Genomic DNA, 19,935 nt, shown 5'->3' with positions numbered 1-19,935 from the left:
CAGAGGTAAATTTGGATCGTCTAGAGAGACACCAGACATGCGCTGAAGTTTGAGCGTATTCTATATTGTTGGCTTGGTCAAAACATTGTTTGCTGCGGTACGGAATAAAGCAGCTTGTCTTAAAGAAGGTACATACAGCAATGATCAGCGCCATTTCAAACTGAACTTTGTGTTGGAATCGAACGACTTGATCTATAATAGACTTGCACATCCAAGGTGAGTAGAGTACAAGATCGTGCAACTATTTATGTCAAGACGGAATAAGCGATAGCGAAGTAATTAACAACAGCGTGTCTAATGACCGCGAATAAGTTTTTGGTTCCCATCCGTTTTTTCCCATATTAGGTCAGAGGGAATAAAAATGTGGAAGTTTCGTTTAAGATTTCGAAGCAATAGCGTTTGGACTAGTCAATTCGATTACAACTTCTTGCTCAACATATAACTAATAGATCCGCATCGACATTGGTTTTCGATAAATAATTGGTGATTCATAGAGAGCAATTCCTTACTTGTGTTTGTGTGACGCATATAACTTAGGAACTCAGCTAGGGATTCTCCTTGCAAACGTGCTATTTGTGTTTACAGAGTGAAGTGATACGATATGGCATTTAATTAAGGAAATTGTTAATTTATCCCCTCACAGTTAACTTTACACATTTCGATCATTCACAACCTCTTAGCGAATCACTTAGTTCATTATGAAACGTTATTATTTTTATGATACTTTTGTGTATGGTCTGAAACAAGCAGTAAAAATGTATTGACTTTAAAACATTGAATTCCAAGTTTTTATCGATCTATTGTTTTGGCAATAAGTTACCTAGTTACCTAGAAATAACATTAAAGAAATAAGATATCTTACTTTACTTCGGCAAGTGGTCAAATTAGAACAAAAATGGGAAAAGTCCGTCGTACACGGAAACCTCCTCCCGACGGCTGGGAACTGATCGAACCAACCCTAGAAGAACTCGATGCTAAAATGCGCGAAGCAGAGACCGAATCCCACGAAGGTAAACGAAGGGTCGAAAGTCTTTGGTCTATCTTCAAGATACATCACCAACGATCGAGGTGAGTTAAAAGGGTTCAGGCAAACAGCGTAATGGTCTCAGCAATTATCGTTATGGTTAGTTAAAATTTATATAGACAACCATTTATGACTGTATAAAAAAGTTGAGGAATCACAGTCTCCAAGTAGCTATTTTTTATTAAGTTTAGGATTCAATTTTTTATTAGGTTTAGGATAATTATATTTAGCCTATATTCTTTTCACATCCTCATGCTCTAAAAACCTTTATATTACGCACTGAATATTTTGTCTTTTAGGTACATTTTCGATCTTTTCCATAAGCGTAAAGCTATCTCAAAGGAACTCCTTGAGTATTGTGTGAAAGAGAACATAGCCGACAAGAACCTTATGGCTAAATGGAAGAAGCAGGGCTATGAAAACCTCTGCTGCCTTCGTTGCATTCAGACGCGTGATACAAATTTCGGCACAAACTGTATTTGCCGGGTGCCGAAGAACAAACTCGAAGATGGAAAAATTGTGGAGTGTGTCCATTGTGGATGCCGTGGATGTTCTGGCTGAGCTGTATATGGCTGCGATCTGTAACCTATTTGTAAAATGTGCACTGAAATATTAAAAAAAAACAAGCACTAAACAATAAATATATATTACACCTGTATATAATATATAAATAGCGTCTTACCTAGTAATATTTAAAAAATTACTATTTCACTTATTTTAAATCTATAAATTTTACGAATCCTACGTATTTTTCGTTGTTAGCCTTTTTCTTGTTTTTCCTTAAACGTCGCGTAAGAATCAAAGCTCCGATTATTTCAATACTTTTTGTTTTGTGGAAAGCTTTTTTACGAAAATGTTATTATTCCTATTAGACTAAACAAAAGAACTCATCTTTCTCATGAGTACAGATCATGTGGACTTTATTTTGCGAAATTAGAATTTGAAAAAGTTGGACTAAGTATTCATATTTGGTTTAAGTTATGAATGGTAAGCTGCACACAAAAAACATCCTTTGACGTTTAGTGTGCTAGTCTGATGAAATAATTTAGCGCAATGATGCGATGCGTCACTGCAGTCGCTTTTAGGTCCTCCAGTTCGCGTACCAATGCACTGTCAATCACTAGGCGACAACCTTGAACAACAGGTCTAAGCTGAGGATGTGTATTCATAGTGAAGGAATAACCACATTGTGCGAAAAGCTCTTATTTGTAAAATTCAGAGAAAAACAACAAATTTGCTTAGTCGCGATAATACGCGCCTGGAAACCGGCCCCGAAGCTCGATTGGAGCTTTCGCGACAGACTCTCCTAAAGTGCTGATTATGTTCCTATCTTTGGCAGGAACTTAATCACCATTTTAAAAGCGGTATAAATACATTTTGACGTCAGCGCCATTATTACTGAGCCTATTCGCAGTGTCCCGTGATCAGTTTAAATTCACCTTTATCGGAACAGCTCCATCAAAAAACTTGGAGACCTTTCTCCGACTTAATCTTTTGTATTTCAGAAAATAGGAAGAGCGGATCGATTTTAGCGTCTTTTAATAAAACTTATTGTTAAGGCCGTTTTCTTTTCACGTTCCGCTTGTTTTTATCTGCTATAGCGTTAGAAAAACTTCTTAATTACATGTTGAAAACAACAAACATAATATATTATTTATAGCTCTACCAAACTTGGATATTGAGCATAATGGTATCAACAGTAATTTATTTGTTACCGTTGCTTGCTGTCTTCTAGAATATCTCTATTACATTTTTCACCGATTCGGAACAGATAAAGGCCCTATCAGCTAATTAAGCACGAACTCGCCACCAATAAAAAAAAATTATATTGTTGTACAGATCCCTGCTACAGCTCGCTTGATTTCGTTTATTGTACATATCATAGAACTCCTGTGCGATCCTGATTTATTTCGAAGTCAATCACTTATGAAATGGTTCTAAAGTCTTTTTAACTTAATTATTATAAAATAGACGACAATCAACAGCCTTGTGAGTAAGTTGTTAATTTAATATTGCTTCAAAGAAGACGCGTGTCTACCATTGTGAAATAATTATCTATTAGTCAAAGAGGAAATATATCGTACACATATTTCTACTATATATAGCAAAATCATTATTGTGCCAACTAAAGCTTTTTCTAAAAGCTATAGAATTCATGAACTATACAATATTAAGCACGGGCCGCACCATGAAAATAAAATGGAACAAAATGTGTACAAATAAGAACCCTTAGGTCGTTTTGGGTCTTGTAGTCAGTGCATTAACCAGCTGGACGAACATTCGATATGTACGGTGTTCACGCGTTGTCTTGAACGCGACGAAGTAATCGAATTAATATAGAAAATGTAATTGGAAATGTGAGCCCAGCAGAGTCGTTTCCAATAACCTTCTGAGCCCTTTTATTAGATGAATAACTGGCAGCTCGGATTAGACCATTTTGTTACCTGGACAGATATAGAATTTAAATAGGTAATTGATTGAAGGAAGTGACCTAATTTGCCATTTCACTAATTGTTAAAAGGTTCTTTCGAGTTATCATAATTTCCGGGTTATAGCTACAGAATGAATAAGCTTCCACTCGGCGTACTATAGTCATTTCACTGTGATTCTTCCTCTCACCAGAACATTACAGCGGGTACAATATATAATACAAGTTTGGTAAGAAATACCAATGAAGTTTATTGATCTCCCTTACGAGTTATCATAATTTCAAGATTTCGTTGATTTTATCCAATGACGAGCAAAAACTATTACTAGCTAGCAACAACTGGTACCTGCATTTGAATGGTTCTTTTTAACTACCGCACACACAGAGGGAGATACAATGGAGCGAAGATTGTTTGACATCGTTTAAACCAAGATAAGAATAATACTGACACTGACAGCTTTTAGGATTCTGTATATTTACCTGTCCGCTAGCTTAAAATATCCTAAATAAATAGGGTGGATGCCAAATGATCTTCGTGTATGTGGCCAAATTAGAGAAACTAGAAAAATAGGAATGGAATATCCACATTGAAACGTTCTATTTATTAAGCAAGGTGCCTTTTGGTGAAATATTAGTGCCAATGAAAATAGTATTTGCAAAAGAATCATATTAAGGAAACGGCAATATTGTTAGAAGCCAAAGACGACGAAAGGCACGTTAAGCCTATAGAACCATAAAACATTTTCGATCTTGCTATGGCGCACCACTTATAATATATTAAATGCTAGGTTTTTCATCGCTGTTGGTTTACAAGAACGACGTGCTCTATAAAATGACGCATTTGTGCAGATACTAGTGAGTCGTTACAGCATTATGAAGCCGTGTTGTTGGTGAAGATACAGTATCGGTCAACTCGCAAATATCCAAGGGAACTTCTTAAATTTTAACGGGATAGTTTTTTAGTAATCGATTCGATTAAATGTATAAGAGATACGTGTCTAAAAAGACGGTGACAGTGCATACGATAATGGCTTAATCTTTTAGTAGTTAAGAATAAATGCTTAGGTATGAAAAACCTCAGAAGCCTCATAATGTACTATATAACACCTAACTGTTTGCTGTAAAACGCAATAGTGTAGCTTTTGAGAATGACTGGATTAAGTGGCATTTTATACGAGCGTAAAACTATTATAAATAGGAAAGAGGCAAGTGAGTCCGCTCTAACTAGCGAAAACTTGTAAATACGCACTACAGTAAAAGACGAAACCTCAGCGAATGAGTGAATTTAATGTCATGGGTATATCTTTATTAAGAAAAAAAGTAGGTATTTCTTTGCGAGAACCACGAATTTGGCTATACTAAAACTAATGTAGTGATATAAAGACAGTTGTTTCCTAAACTGTAAACGGAGGATCATAGCATAGATGTGGCCGTAAGAAGTTCTGAAGTACAGTGTAGTAGATATACAGAAAAACTCCTGGTTTAAGTTTCCTTTGGGCTAAGATTTGGCTGCGTTTGTTTGCCATATAGACCTTTCCTCACCAGCATTGAGGCTCCAATTTATATATATATATATATATATAAATCGGGTAATCGATCCTACACTGTTTTCAACCATTACATATCGCTTAGACAAAGAAGTATAGAATCTATCTGTATATGTTTCTTGTCACATAACAGCTTTATTCCACGTCTCCTTTTTCTTTATCATGCGAACGTGAGTCATGTTAATTAATATAGTTTTATGAAGTGTATATCTGTCAACCAGTTTCTGAAGTTTTAGGTAGCAACTTTTATTTTGCCGATTCACTTTTTGTGAATCTCGTCAAGATATAATCCTGCATTTGCCATCGTTTGCCTCAGTTTTTTTTTTAAATTCTTCTCTCAACATCCATTGGAAGATACAGTTTGCTATGTTTATAAGTATTTACTAAGGGACGTACGGAGAAGGAAGTTCACTGAAAGTTACTGTCAAAAAAGGTCGAACTCAAATTAACCTATTATGTTTTTACGTGTCAACACTGTACTCTTTAAAATGTCAATGTACTAAATATTATTTATTTAAATACTATTCTGTTTGTATAGCATATAATGTAGCTCTTTAGAGCTACGTTATATACTATGCATCGTTTGGTAGTAGTTTTTCACAGAAATGTCATTACTATTGTTGTCAGAGGAGCAGAGTGGATAGTAACGAATCTTGCCATTATTGCGTGACCCTTCTTTGGAAGAGAATACTTTGCGAAACCGGTCGCAAGGAGACGCCTACCACTTCGGCAAACGAAACCTTTTTTCCGGGCGGTGGGTAGACATGAAATTTTTGAAGGATTGATACGAAATAGATAAACACTTCCATTTTAGCGATAACTTCACCTGGACACGCGCGCTTGCCTAGGTTGGCAAACCCGGAAGAAAAGCCATAGAATGTTAGGAATTAGATAGCTATCAATCATTAATGTATCAGTATTTTCAACAGTAACAGCATCATACTATCCATTCTATAAAAGCTAACTATATTCACTGGAAGTACCATAGAGATGAAAATTCAGTGAAAACTACTTTCAAAAGGGTTAAGCTATTCTAGATATGATACCTATTATATATATAAAAACATAGAAACACCTCTGCATAGATTATCTTACGCAAGATGCTCATCGTAAGTTTTGGAGCAATTAAGCGGGCATCCAAAAGAAAAATTCGAAGACTACGTTTGCGATACACGTGTGTCGCGATACGATGCAACGGCAAAAATAAGTCGTTCTACTAATACCAGTGATATACGATATCAATCGATCTACAAGTAGTAGCTGTAGTTACCATTTTCTAATGATTTAAAAAAAGTACGTATACATATAAGAACTCAACCTATACATATATATTTCTTACCGTAAGAAAACGGGACGAGATGCTCAGGTTTATGAACTTTCAGTTCGCCGCTCTCGGATCTTTTGAGAAAGCGTTCGGGACGGTATTCATCAGGTTGATCCCAAAAGTTCTTGTCGTTGTGAATAGACCAAATGCATGAGATCACAATCGATCCCTTGGGAATGCGGTAACCTTTGACATAGGTTTCCTCCGTCGACCTGCCGGAATGAAATGCTAGAATAAATCCTAGTACAAAATGAGAAAGTTTGATCTTTATTCACACGTGGCATGATCAATATATTCCATTCGACAAACTTTTTGAAGGTTCATTTTAATCGTGCCGTCAGTAATGAATCTTGCGTAGATATGGTATCGAATGAACTGGTGATACTGAATATGATTTTGTTGATTCGAACTTCTATTATATCGGTATAACACTGGTAAATTTTTGTTGCCATTGTAACAACTATATTTTCATGATTTAGCTAAGATTCTCACAGATAATTTGTGTATATATTAAATGGCTATCGGTGCAATGTGGGTTAGCTAGTCTACTAAAACTTGCTAAAATTATCGCGCATGCTTACTTGCGTAGAATATTGATTGGATTGATAGGCTTCCAACGGAAGAGTTCCCAAATAACGGCCATTGTGTAAGGCATGCTTCGATTGTCGTCCCACGTTGGCTTACGATCGCCAATCACTTGATCGATCTCTGCTTGGACTTTTACTCGGATATCAGGATGCGCTGCACAGACTAAAAGGAGCCAGTCAATGGTTGTTCGAACTGTCTCTGAACCCGCGCCGAAGAATGAGGCTACATTTCCAATCAAGACATTTCCTAGGATTGAAAAACAAAACAAATATCAAATCAGTTCACAAAACGAACAGTTCACATTGTCTAATTTGTGGGCACGGGTGCAGAAAGTGTTTCAGTTCTAGGAAAAGACGAACTCTTATTTTGCAACCCCCAAAATTGCATTTATACAGATCAGTGTATATGCAAAATAGACCCCTTTTTGCTGGATCTTTCGAATCAGATTTAAAACAACTTAATTTCTCATGTCGTCTAGTGAGAAACTACGATGGGAGACAAATATCGCCGTTGTAATTGAAGTAGTCAATTGAAGGAGTAGTAACTCGAATTGGCCTGGAGCTCCACCAAAGTCTAGATAGCGTCCAAGAAGTGCTTTCGTATGTTCCATCTGTATGAAACTTTTGAGATAAAAAATCTGTTGGCCTAGTTTAGCGCGGGTGGTCTGGAAGATGTGTATACTATGATAAAAATTTATGCTTTCACTTCTTGGAAAAACTAGGCTTATATTGAAGGTTAAATAAGTGCACACCTCAATCGATGATCACCGGGGTCGCCCACACAGTCCATTAGACTACGCTGCAAGGTAAATCTTTGAGACATAGATTAGAACACTCACTTCTGAAGGATGGTCCCTTCGTTTCGTTCTTCATCTCATGCAGGAAATAATCAATGTAATCTCGAAACATGTTATCTTTAAAGGTTTCCTCATGCTCTTTGACTCGTTTCCTGAAATACGGAAATAATAAGATGAGTCGATCCTCAATACGTTCTCTATTCTAATAACTTCACTTATAGATAATATATTTGTATAATATATATTAAAAATCCTTTGGGTCAGTGGAGTCTCTCCTATTTATCCACGATCAGGCCTGGAACCACATAAATGTGTACTTCTTTGTCATACATCTTCTAGCAAAAGTTATTATTTTTATATTTAGAAGTAATTTTTGACGTTGTTTGTTGCGTTACTTCTTAAGAATCAGAAAAAAACTGAATTAAATTAAGTTCAATAACGCCTTTATTTTCGCAAAAAGGGGAGTGAAATGCAAATCCATCATATGTCTAAAAAAGACTCACTCGCAGAAAGCCTCTCGTTGAATAAGAGCTTCGCGAAGTTTGTTGCATGACCCCCACTTTAGCCAGAGGGCAATCTTTTTTAGCCACGGCATGTAGTGAATGTAAGTTACCTGTCCAGCACGACGGGGAATCTCCTGAAAATTGTAGGTAATCATGAGTAATCATGTTCTGATGCGAATTTGTTAAAGTGAATTACTGTGTTATCAAAATTTAACTATGTCTATGGTTCGAGCTTTACGTCCGGTACTGCCGTCGGATGGTTAACTTCCAACACAAAACGAACTGTGTCTACGTTCGGTTTCGCCACTATCACGTGTCCCTCAAGTTTGGCAGGCGAACACGCCACTTATTATAACGTCATAATGAGACAAATTTCGGATTATAAGACGAGACCTCATAATGCAGTACCGTGCTTTAAACTTTTATTTTCTTTCGTAGCAGTGTTCCACATAATTAGGATCCACATTATATATATACAGTTTCTCAATAATTTATCGCTCTTTACATTAAAAACTATTATCAATATGTTAGTTGCACAGTCCAATATTTTAATCTTAAGTAGGCTTTGAGCAACTTATTAATTGGTGATTAATTGAACAATGCGCATGTGGTAATCTATTTTTATTAGTTGTAGGATGAGTTCAAATAATATTACCATAATAAGATTATCGAGCATTATTCGGTCCGGATCGTCATATTCAAAACGCTTGCCAAAGGTCAGTGAAGAGATGATATTTGACATTGACGGAATTAGCAAAATTGTCGGTTCAAACGGCGTGTTCAGATGTTTGTCGATCTCCATAAGAAGATGTGAAACCTCCAGCTGAGCAGCATATTCAAAAGAGAGCACCAAACATGAAAGCGAATCTTAAATAGATTAACGATGAATGCATCTGAGCCTTTTAATAGATGCAACAAAGTTCCCCATTATAAAGTACATCTATTTTTGATGAAGAGGCTAATAGCTCATCGCAGTTGCTATAAAGATGCACGACGTCGTTACTTGATGTCTTTCTTTATAAAGTTTTTCTGCGGTAAGCTCCTTTAAGGGGATCGATATATTTACCTGTCTTGACGATATTTATTTTGAGATTCAATCTATGTCCATATAACAAAAAAAATATAATTCGAATTGTATTTTTATTTTTTTTTACCGAACATATTATTTTTGTAATTGGTGCTAAACTACGATTCACTGCGCGTCTTTTTCCGAATACGCACAGCCTCTGCTACATATGTATATATGTATTGATATATACCTGAATATGATGTTCGAGTGTTTTTTCAGTGAAAGCAAAACTCTTAAAGAGCTGAAGAGCATACCGCCTTTGTTCCTGCCAAAAAGGTCCATTCATTGTCATCAGATCTGGAGAGCAGAAATTGAATATATATATATATATATATAAATCTAGTCCTTTATGTGACCTAAATGATAGTGAATAATGCATTTAACTCTTTTTTTTTTATAGCAATTAAGTAATTTCAGTGCTTCGGCCAATCATTGCCAATTAGATAACACTGCCGAATAAAACTTAAAGCCGTACCTACAAATGTTGAAACAGATTACTAACTTTGCCGAACAATATACACGTCTTTAATATTGATCATTATAAATGTGACACAACGAATTCCATAGTGGCACTTACTCATAGACTCCTGGTAAATGGCAAACGGTATTTCGGGGGGGCGTTCAAGGGCGACGTCTTTATTAAACACTTCTTTCATCGTCTGGAAGTCGGCCAAGCAGACAACGTAACGCGAGCCGAAGTATAGTCTGTTCATTGGGGATTTAAAGAAAACATTCTTTTTAGCTCTTCTGTATGCAGCAGGTGTTTGCTGTGCTAACACCCGTACGTTACCACTAATAGGGTCTAGGGAAAATCATATGAAACCCGCCCCACTTTGGATTTGAGATGAGATAAGCTGATCTGCCTGCTCGAACCGAATGTGGGCTACACAAATAATACTTCTTAATAATAAATATTATATGTTTGTTACCAATATTGTAGAGAAACCTCAAAAGTGAGTCATGGACTAGAGAAAAACAAGTATATTTTTTATGGCATGTAATATTTTTCACCAACAGCTCAAAGATTACATGCCACATAAACCAAGTTTCACGTGTAAAATATTTCCGTGGTATCGTGGGATTCACGCCCACTAAAAGTCCAAACCGCGCTCCCTGTAACTACTGATCTAAAAACAGGGATTGGTATCCACAAAAAGTAAGCACTATTTTTAGACTGTGGCATAGAAGGATTGCAGCACAGCGCAGATTTATTTGTAGTCCTCTGGCATCGGACAGCATGATGACGTTCCGTACCAAAAAAAATACAAGTAGGTAGCATTTTTAGAAATCGGAAAGCTCTTTTCAATGCATAGGTCTGGTTTTAAGACAAAGAGTAAAAATAAATAGTGTATTTTCTTAGGCAAACTTGGGACACAAGTCACCTTTGCATATACTAATACTTGTAACAACATCTGGCATGCACCTATCTATATACGTGCACTATATAAGGGTAAAGAGATTCTTACAAATAAGTTGTCTAGAGCGAATATTTTTGCATCTTTAGGAGGCGAATGTACATTAGTACAGTAAATAAATTTGGCGGTTTCTTTAAAGTCAACCAACTTAGCTGAATTCGGGGTTTTTGTCACTGTAGAATCAGGTAGAACCAGCTGTATACGGCATTTGCTACAGGGAACAAGAGTATATGAACCGGTTCTAACTCTGAAATTTATTATGGAAAATACATGAGTCTCATTCGTTTTGTTTTTAAGTCGGACCTGTTCTGTGTAAGCAAACTTTTAATTACTTACAGACTAAAACATGAATAGTGTGTATGTAATATGATGTTTATCATCTCAAGACCAGATCATGTTTACCGAATTTACCTTCCCAGTGTTTTGATCTGCGTTTGCGTCTAAACCTCAAATCACAAATTATCGATCTATATTAGAAAGGACCGCAAAACATACCCGTCTACGCAAACTTGCGCGCATTCTGAGTTTTCATGGTTGAAGTGCCTCGATAATCCCTAATGGAGACGTTGCGATGCCAAAATTATTAGGTTTGACACGAATAGGAAGTGCCTTTCAAGCTACGAAGTTCTTCAGCCATATCTAAGAACAACTGTGAACTCTCCTATCTGATATACTGCGCAATCACTCACCCGAAAATGGATCCATATTTTCGACGAAGTTCATCCAGATGCCTGGGCGGGTCTTTGGTTAGGAAGGGCAAATAGCCGACAAACGGATACCAGCAAATAGGACCTGGTGGAAGTCGGGTAAAGAATCGACGGTACACATAGATCCCGAGCAGGACCGACAGGAAGAGTACTAACTCGAACATCGCGATTCTTTCTAGATGCCTCTACAAGAGGTTATCCATTCTTACATAGGCCAAGTGTTTGCGCATTAGAAATTGATTCCTTAAAGCACATACGAATATAAATCAATACTTTAACCAGTTACCACTACCCTTCAAGTAAAAGCTCTCTTACTAGGATAGCAAAATTAGTAAGGCGTCGCAAAGCTGAAATACTGTTAAATGTTCATTAACTAAATTCAATTGAATATCATAGCAAGTAATTAAGTAGCTGCTAAAGCAGGACTAAGTTGATCAACAAGACATTTCAACAGAAGTGAATGTACACAGCTTGGCTGAATGATTACTCTCTATGAGACAGAACGTAAATGTTGCACTCAAAATATGAAGGTATCAGCAAAATAACTAGTACCGCTGAAGTTGTACCTGGGTAGGGCATAAGGCCTATAACCAACAGAGGTATTACAAAAAGAGATTCTAGAAAGTGGAGCGTCAATTTGCTTTGTTTGATTTTTCATTATCGCGTGACAGGCTATCTTAAGTGGTCTTGATTGAGAACCAACAGCCAAAAATATTCTCGTGCCGATAGCGCGGACTGTCTGAAAAGCTTACGAAAGTTATGAAAGACTTTCAAAAAAGTCCACACGCCCTGTATGATTCCATTTCCACTGTTGCTAGTCAGATAATTTGCCCCTGTCTAGTTACTAAAGTGCTTCTATGAGCAGGTGGCTCTGCAGCGTATTTTGCCCAAAAGGTTTTTAGTAAAAATGTTTGTCAAATTATTTGTTTGTCAAACAACACCTTGGTGAAATTAACCAGTTTCAAGGCCGCACAATTATATTTTGATAACAGAAGGTAAATGATATGGTTGCTTGCCAGGTAAGAATTGATCTCAGATGCATTTTTTTTTGTCTGGATGACGCGAACTAGCACGCGTTTTACGTTATCAAAGAAAGCGCTTTCAGACGCTTCTAATCAACTAACTATTTAAACTATAAAGGTACAACATTGTAAGTACTTATCCATATGCGTATTGAATGTACGCCAAGTGTTTAAGTGAAAATGTCTCACGACGAAAAGCCGTTAAATGGATTCGATGTATCATGAAAATACAAAAATTAATGTAATTAAATTGAAGCAATCGTTACCATAGTGGCGTCATTTAAGAACACTGCCCAAGGTTAAATTCTAGCTGAGTAAACATATTGTATTGGCAAATTTTCATAGACAGTCGATGTTAATATACCGACGACAATGAGCAACCCAAGTCTAAATATTTTTTAACTCTATCACAAAAAACATTTTCAAGCTCAAGTAGCGTCCTGTAAGTCCGTTATAGTAAATAAGTTATATAAGTCCATTATAGTAAATAACTCAATCGCGTTAGATAATATCCATACTACAGATTAAATACAAGCAAATAAATGAAGATTTTCGAATAAGTTTGGTGACGCCCAAGCTCCAATAAACTATGTTTCTTTTTAGACACTTAGATTATATGAAATATTTTCGCTCAAAGGCAATTAGATCAATTGGTTCGGTCAATCATTTGAAAGCGCACGTTTAAACTGATTTATGAATAATATTCATTATCCTAAATAGGGCCCATTTGTATGAGTTCTATAACTTTAACCCTAGTTGCGTCTACCCCTCTCGATTGCCGGACATCACTGTTTATTTTGGTACAAAACTGAAGTACAAAAACATAGTTTTTTTGTGCTGTTAGAAGGAGGCCATCAGTTGTCTATTGCAGCAATGCTTAACTGAATATGGAGTCTAAAAGATATGCTTAGTATCATTAATTGACTGTAAAATATTTATCCAATAGCTTTTAAGTGTACGTTTGAATGTTCACATGTAAACTAAAAGAAACTATCACAATTTTGGTAACGAAATATAATCCCCGATAAACAACCTAATAGATTTCATCCGAACAACTTTGCGTTTTGTGTGCACTATTTTCATGCATGTTATTTATTCTTCATATATAGCTTATTGTAAACGCTATAATTATCATCATTAAAACATTATTAAAAAGATACAGGCTAACGTCAGTCACTTACCGATGATCGAAAGTTCCTAGAAGAATTATATTCTAATTAGTCACCATTCGATTTTGACAACAGCACCGTGTCAGTAAGTCAATCAAGTGATTGCATAGTCCGGAAGTAAATCTGTAATCAAGCCGTACTTATATAAAATCTAGAAACAATTTACCACTGCTTCCACTACCGCCTTGAACTATTTTTTCCAGTTTTTATACATGCAGCTTTTTTACCCAAACTACGGTACATGCGTTCATAGGGAAGTTGCGGTTTTCTAGTAGTCTGTGCACGTATTACGACACTTTGCCACTATTTTAGTAATATTAACATCTCGGCGACTTTTGCTTAAGGCTGCCTGCGTACAGCGCCCCTAACAAAGACGAGTTTCTCCTGTCAAATGGCCAACACCTTATCAAGGCAGACACAACGTCAATGGAGCGGCTCAAAATGGTGAAACTACACGGAACGGACGACGGCAAAAGGCGACTCCCGTGTCTACCAGTGCAATTTGTTAAAAGCCAAAAGACGGCATAGATGTCTGCATACAATGCATGTAAGTTAAAATAGAAAGAAAACGTTAGCTGTGGCGATCATAAGATATTTTCATCGCTTCTGTTTTGCTTGACAGGCAGTCAGCATTCTGATAATTGGTCCGATTTCAAATGATGTGATTGAAAATGCTTAAGTACTGTGTACCTCAACGTCTGCCGCGCATGCGTTTGTTCCCCTGTGTTTCGTTCAAACAAAATAAATGTAGTGAGGCGCTGTCATAAATAAATTCGTCCATAACAGAATAGTGGAGGAGAGGACCTTGTGTTCAACTGGCTTACACGCATACAGATGAATTCGCTAAGTCTCAAAGCTGGTGCTCTTCATAATATGGCCTTACTTTGCTTCTTATAGGTTACTAAGCGAAACCTGCAATGGCTTTGCCTTTTCTTCTAAAAGGAGGCCGCGAGTGTTTGCCTGATGCGGCCGTGTCACCTGGCGGCCAAGGACTTGATGGTAATCTACGTATGTTCTAGCTATAGTCTGTCTATTTTATTGTGAGTTTGAATACGCACGGGGCATTGTTTCATGAATAGTTGTTTCCGTGCATGCAGTAGTGTGAACAGAATCTCTTGGGCTATGAGAAATGTGTAGGTCTGCGAATGACTTGAAAGTAATTGATTTTTTTCTATATGATCATTATAGTTGTTAATATATCTTTTCCTTTTCTGTTCGAATCGATTCAACAAGTTCTGTTAAGCTACAGTCATAAAATGATCACAAATATGTTTTAAGAAAAAAATCTATTATTCGTCCAACTGTTCTAATTAAAACAAAACACAATAGAAGAGCTCTACAAAACGTTCTAGACTTGCTCTGGACCCGTCATACGCCTGACAATAATAATGGCATTGGCTTGAAGGGTCATTACCGTTACAGAGCACATGATTAACGACAGTAGTTCATGACGAACAACCCAAAATGCTACCAGAGTACTAGCGGATTATGCTGTATCACACACACACATTTACAGCCTTAGCACGAAACTTGAAACAGGCGCTTTTCATCAGACAAATGACAAGGCTCCGGGAGAATGGTGCACACTTTTTAAAATTGTACTTTCTTTCCAGCGTTGATAAAGTACGCTTATTTGAAAAAAAAAATCAAACATAAAACTAACGCAAAAAGCTAAGAGAAATAAGATGTAACGATAGAATTCCACAGCGAATTGTACAATGGGTGGATCTTGCCTGCTGTCTTCCATTCAGCCAGATTTGTCTCGTTAGGTTAAATACGAGGGTTGAACTACCCTAGAGATTTTCTCTAACATTTGAGATATGTTTTCCTGATTATTACTTCGGAATGGCGGTGTAAGTTCCCTAAATTTAAGTCTTAAAACCTCACCTGCGTGAACTCTCAGAAAGCCATTAGAAACTTGACAGGAATCGTTCTGACCGAACAAAATCTAACAACTATTTGGACTCTAATAAGAATAAGCAGTCAATATTAATTTTGCGTTTTCACAACATTATGTTTGTGTGAATCAGATATTCAATGCCGGCCACCGATTTACTGGAAACAGCATGCTTTTGTATGTTAATATATGGCGTTCCCAATATAACATTAGTTACCGAATAATTAAGGAAGTTGTTACACAGAGCTCACGAAACTGATAAGAAATGATACCGCGAGTATTCCACACATGCTTAAAAAAAAAACAAACCTATTTGTTTTGTCTTTTTTTTTTAAGGTTAAGGGCAGATGCATTATGCAGGCCAGGCACTGAATTGTGTTTCGTCCAGTACTGCGGGACTCTCACCCACTAAACCCTGGACCTCCTTATCAGCTTGGATCATGGTTCGGGATATGTTTGATATTACTTCGAAACCATGACTTGCAGGAACGGTCATTTCATCATCCTTCCCTTTGAACCGTTCCAGTCCATCCTCCGTTCTGGCTTTCCTCTTGACCAGGTACTCTAGGTCTCAAGGGGAACCGTGCTCCCTGTTCTCCCGTTAATTCCAATTGTACTGCGTCGGTCCCATGATTGTTTCGGGCCTGCCCTTCTGCTATTCTCTTACGTCTCGTCCTTTCTAGTTGTTCCTTTCTTTTCATAACATCGTCAAAGAAAGCCGTAACTTTGGCCCAGTTCGTCCTGTCTTTTGTCATCATATCCACCATTTCCTTAGTACTGCCCTTTGCTACGACCCTTCTGTGTACCTGCTTGTCTCTGACCGCTTTAAGTACCTGACAGTGAAGAAGAGTATGTTCTACTCCGTCCTTCATGCCCGACACGCAGAGTACACATATGTCTGTTTAAATTTATGTTGCTTTGTGTTGCATATGCGATCCAGTGATGGCGTGGCCGACGACGATGAGGCTGAAGAGTTCGTAAAATAAAAAGGAATGCCGTGGGATTGCGCTTAAAAATGGCTCGAAGTATCTGTGATTTTGGATCGTGGCGCCACGAACTAACAGCCCTCAGTATTCGGGTTGATACATTGTCGAACCATATCAATGTTTCAGAGTTTACCTATTTCCTTGAATAGATAATACTTAGCCGCTCGCAGCCATGATTTCCTCATGTCTATTACGCAACACAGCAACATATTCAATGAGTAAAAGATGGCGACGATGTTAAAATCTATGATACATTTGGATATAATTGGCGACTTTTGATCAATCCCGTCGACCGCGTCAAGTTTCAAGGAGGTCAACTTTGATTTCGGCGTAAGAAATTGAGCAGACTCAGAATAGACGTCCCTTATACCCTGCGCAAATTCTACGGCATGTACTACTTATTAAACACAATGAGCGTTTGTATGTATAGCCACTAGAGAATTAATATTACTAGAAGAGAACTATCGCCACTAAATGATTCAGATTGTTTTAGTAACACTGTAGAAATGTGTGCACGTTAAAAACAGAAAAAAATCATCATATTATTTCAAATGCCTATAGCGAATGCTCTGCTTCGCAGGCCAAAGTTATTGACTTCATCATATAATAAGCATATTATTAAATCAATAGTATTACTTATTTTCTTACATTTTGGCTGTGGTATTTCTGTGGTGTTGTCGAATGCTTGAAAACAATCGAGCCACGCTATAACCGAATAGGGGAGAGCTCTTATACTATTTAGACGTTGTTGTATTTCAGATAAACAGGTATGTCGATACCACCCGGTAGTATAAGGTAAAATAAGTCAATATAGTTCTCAGATGAGAATAATTTTACGTTTTTATAATATGTTAAAGTGAATTTAATTAAGATAGATTATGCTGTACACTTAAGTTTAAGGAAAACTTCAAGTCGACTTCCATTGGATTTAGTTTTTGCGTTTTTTTTTTTAATTAACTTAAAAACTCAGAGAAAACAACACTAAATCACGGTGGCCATGCATATTAAGATCCGTGCACATTATTATATTCTAAACATACTTACTCCCATATTTCAAACATCTGTAGGAATAGTATTTCAGATACTTCTCCAACTGTCAACAAAACATATTTGTATGGAAGATATAACAGGAGACCGTTCACTGGCCAATAGTGCAGCACGTACTACGCAGTGGATAAGTTGCCAATAACACACAGTCGCATTACTGCAAACCAAATAACCTATAAATCATTCGCAGTCGCCTTGTCCATATACGATGTGAAAGAGAACTTACCTCAATATGTATCTGTAATCGATAGCAACCAGCGAAAATGCTGAAGGGCAAATCGCAGGTAAGCCTTTGGACTTAAGCTATTACAAAGAAGTTTCTTTAGTGCGGACACAGGAACCATAAATTCTAGCTTAAGTGTTTTAACGAGCAGCCTTGACATACCAAATTAACCATAGTCCTTACAGAACTTCATGCCATTTTGAGAAACGCGGAACGCTTACAAGCAGTTCACAGAGTACAATATGCTAATGTAGACAACAAAAAGATAAAAAGATAAAATTGTTACCTCTGGACACAACTACAGTAGAGAAAAAGTATCTCGCTTACTTTTTTCGGCTCTGTTGTTTTCTATACTCAGCTGCCGCCCATCGATATTCGAACCCCTTCGCCAGCCGGTATATCGATCTCCAGAGGAGCAATCGGTCGAGGATCGAAAGATTTAGGTTCACACAGGTGAATTACAGATTCGCACATAATGACGTGTCTGCAGCTGGCGCTTTAGGTCGCATTTCTTCATCCAGTTCGCCGAACAATAGCCCAAGTGTATGCTATGGTGAATCAATTAGTCTTCAGATACGTCGGAGGTTGCTTTTCGCACGAAACAAACGGCGCTTACATACGCTCCTTTTGAAAGATAAATATACGCAAAGTTTAATACTGTTGAATTAACCATGCGTAAAAGCTTTTTACGAAAATAAATATAAACTAGCACCTCTTTAGTCATTTGATACTCAGATTATTCATAAAGTAACAAGTTATTACATGACTTGTTTTATCGCGCTACAGGAAAGGACATATAATTATATTACAAGTCACGTATAGCAGTCTTGACCGCGTAGAAACCTACACACAGCATTAGAAACGCTACAGAATATACGCACCCAAATATTTATTCCATTTTCTTATTAATAAAAGTACGTGGAACAATATTTTGTGGATATTTCTGTTCGATTTATATTGTACACTCAATATTTACGTAGTAAGTTATTTTCAAAGAGGTTCTAAGGGGGCTGGTTAATGGACCAATTTCGTATTTGTTGAGAAAAAAAACGATGCAAATGGTATCTAAGCAAATATTTGAATGTTTATTTTCAATATCATTAATCTATTCATCATCCGCGAACTGCCTGATTATTTTCCACTTGAAGTAGATGTATTGTATGAAACATGTTTGCTGTATAGTTTTTGTTGAATTTGGTGTCATGATCCAGTGGAGCGCTTTCGGTAACGACTGATCCTAAGTCAAAAAGGTAAGCAGGTATGAAAAAAAAAAAAAGATTTTTAAAATACATACAATTAACACAAATATAGAGTTTCAGTTAACCTACCATCACACAGAAACTACGCCAGCGACTAGTTTACGAGTTTATGAATGTGATACGATATCTGGCCTTGGACTAGGGACATCTTTAATAATACGCAATTCCTTTCCAGTTCTTTTCTAGGTCAGTTCGCTAAATGTTATTCCTGTAGACAATCTAAATAATACAATCATTGAAAGTCCGCTGCGTTAGTGGCGTAAGACATTTATTTAAGTCTGTTTAGCCACATATGTGCTGCTTGGAAGTGCTAACACTTAAGATAAAACAAATAAGAAAAATGTGGCATAGAAAAGTATATACGTTTTTTGAATCAGGTTTGCGTATATTCGATTACATTTGATGGACCCACTAGGGCAAAGTCTATTTCGTGTGTGCCAAATGTAAGGTTCAGTCCCGACAATTGAACTTGCTTCCGCCGAGACTACTGGCCATCGTTAATACTCAAGTTTTTTTCTTCATACTTTAAACAAACCCGGATCTTCTTTTAATACTATTACATCACCATATAGCCATCAACTTACGTTATACTATGCTTGTGATTTAATGAGGATAGTGTAAATCATGTTGTTCTGCAACAGATTTTCGCATAGCATACGGGCCTCATCTAGCGAATATGACTTGCAATCAATCAATCAATATCCATGTTGCAGTCACCCGAAACTCATGGGCGAAAAAAATCTATTACTGAGATAAACTGTTCCTTTTGAGCGGTCGGTCAGTGCAGTACCAAAAAACTTCTTTGAAACGCATATAGCTATTGAGTGCTATAGAGATTATATGATTGCAACAATCCAACCTCAGGTTGCGTTTTACCTTCAAGATGAGTCGACGCATGTTACATGAACATCGAGATCGTGAGGACGTGCTG

General features: G+C 37.0%; 2 protein-coding genes and 1 long non-coding RNA gene across 11 annotated transcripts; 2 read left to right on the top strand and 1 right to left on the bottom strand.

The window, feature by feature from the left end:
* The first annotated feature begins 81 nt into the window (after positions 1-81).
* On the top strand, positions 82-1,695 carry l(1)10Bb (BUD31-like protein). Of its 2 annotated transcripts, none has more exons than XM_022853366.2 (3): positions 82-216; positions 877-1,068; positions 1,324-1,695. In XM_022853366.2, exons 2-3 carry the CDS (start codon positions 896-898, stop codon positions 1,583-1,585), a joined length of 435 nt encoding a protein of 144 aa, XP_022709101.1. In that variant the 5' UTR covers positions 82-216; positions 877-895; the 3' UTR covers positions 1,586-1,695. The 2 variants fall into 2 exon arrangements, with proteins under 2 accessions (XP_022709101.1, XP_022709100.1); XM_022853365.2 differs by having other exon boundaries at positions 89-216; positions 889-1,068.
* Positions 1,696-4,728: 3,033 nt separating this feature from the next.
* On the bottom strand, positions 4,729-17,624 carry LOC111272117 (cytochrome P450 2J6). 7 transcript variants are annotated; one of them, XM_022853357.2, is made up of 11 exons: positions 17,520-17,624; positions 13,605-13,715; positions 11,384-11,644; positions 9,857-9,984; positions 9,470-9,576; positions 8,866-9,033; positions 8,211-8,344; positions 7,750-7,859; positions 6,905-7,157; positions 6,339-6,535; positions 4,729-5,843 (listed from the first exon to the last, which is right to left on the bottom strand). In XM_022853357.2, the coding sequence occupies exons 3-11, from the start codon at positions 11,563-11,565 to the stop codon at positions 5,659-5,661; spliced, it is 1,464 nt and encodes a 487-aa protein (XP_022709092.1). In that variant the 5' UTR covers positions 11,566-11,644; positions 13,605-13,715; positions 17,520-17,624; the 3' UTR covers positions 4,729-5,658. The 7 variants fall into 7 exon arrangements, with proteins under 7 accessions (XP_022709092.1, XP_022709094.1, XP_022709093.1 ...); XM_022853359.1 differs by lacking the exon at positions 17,520-17,624 and adding an exon at positions 14,417-14,435; XM_022853358.2 differs by lacking the exon at positions 17,520-17,624 and adding an exon at positions 14,283-14,378.
* On the top strand, positions 14,050-18,683 carry LOC111272121 (uncharacterized). Of its 2 annotated transcripts, none has more exons than XR_015315608.1 (4): positions 14,050-14,139; positions 14,490-14,591; positions 15,826-16,048; positions 17,543-18,683. It is a non-coding gene; the product is annotated as an uncharacterized LOC111272121 (long non-coding RNA). The 2 variants fall into 2 exon arrangements; XR_015315609.1 differs by having other exon boundaries at positions 14,490-14,600.
* Positions 18,684-19,935: the final 1,252 nt, after the last annotated feature.

The sequence above is a fragment of the Varroa jacobsoni genome, unplaced genomic scaffold (assembly GCF_002532875.2).
Source record: "Varroa jacobsoni isolate VJ856 unplaced genomic scaffold, vjacob_1.0 contig01620, whole genome shotgun sequence".
NCBI classification, from domain to species: Eukaryota; Metazoa; Arthropoda; class Arachnida; order Mesostigmata; family Varroidae; genus Varroa; species Varroa jacobsoni.
The sequence above is the reverse complement of the archived record's forward strand: the minus strand, read 5'-3'. Positions and strand labels throughout refer to the sequence as shown.

Coding starts and splice junctions, on each gene's coding strand:
- LOC111272117 (XM_022853357.2), bottom strand. CDS start 11,565: ATGTTCGAGTTAGTACTCTTCCTGTCGGTCCTGCTCGGGATCTATGTG. Junction 9,577..9,856: donor CATTTACCAGGAGTCTATGA/GTAAGTGCCACT, acceptor TCTGCTCTCCAG/ATCTGATGACAATGAATGGA. Junction 7,158..7,749: donor GAAGGGACCATCCTTCAGAA/GTGAGTGTTCTA, acceptor TTTCAATCCTAG/GAAATGTCTTGATTGGAAAT.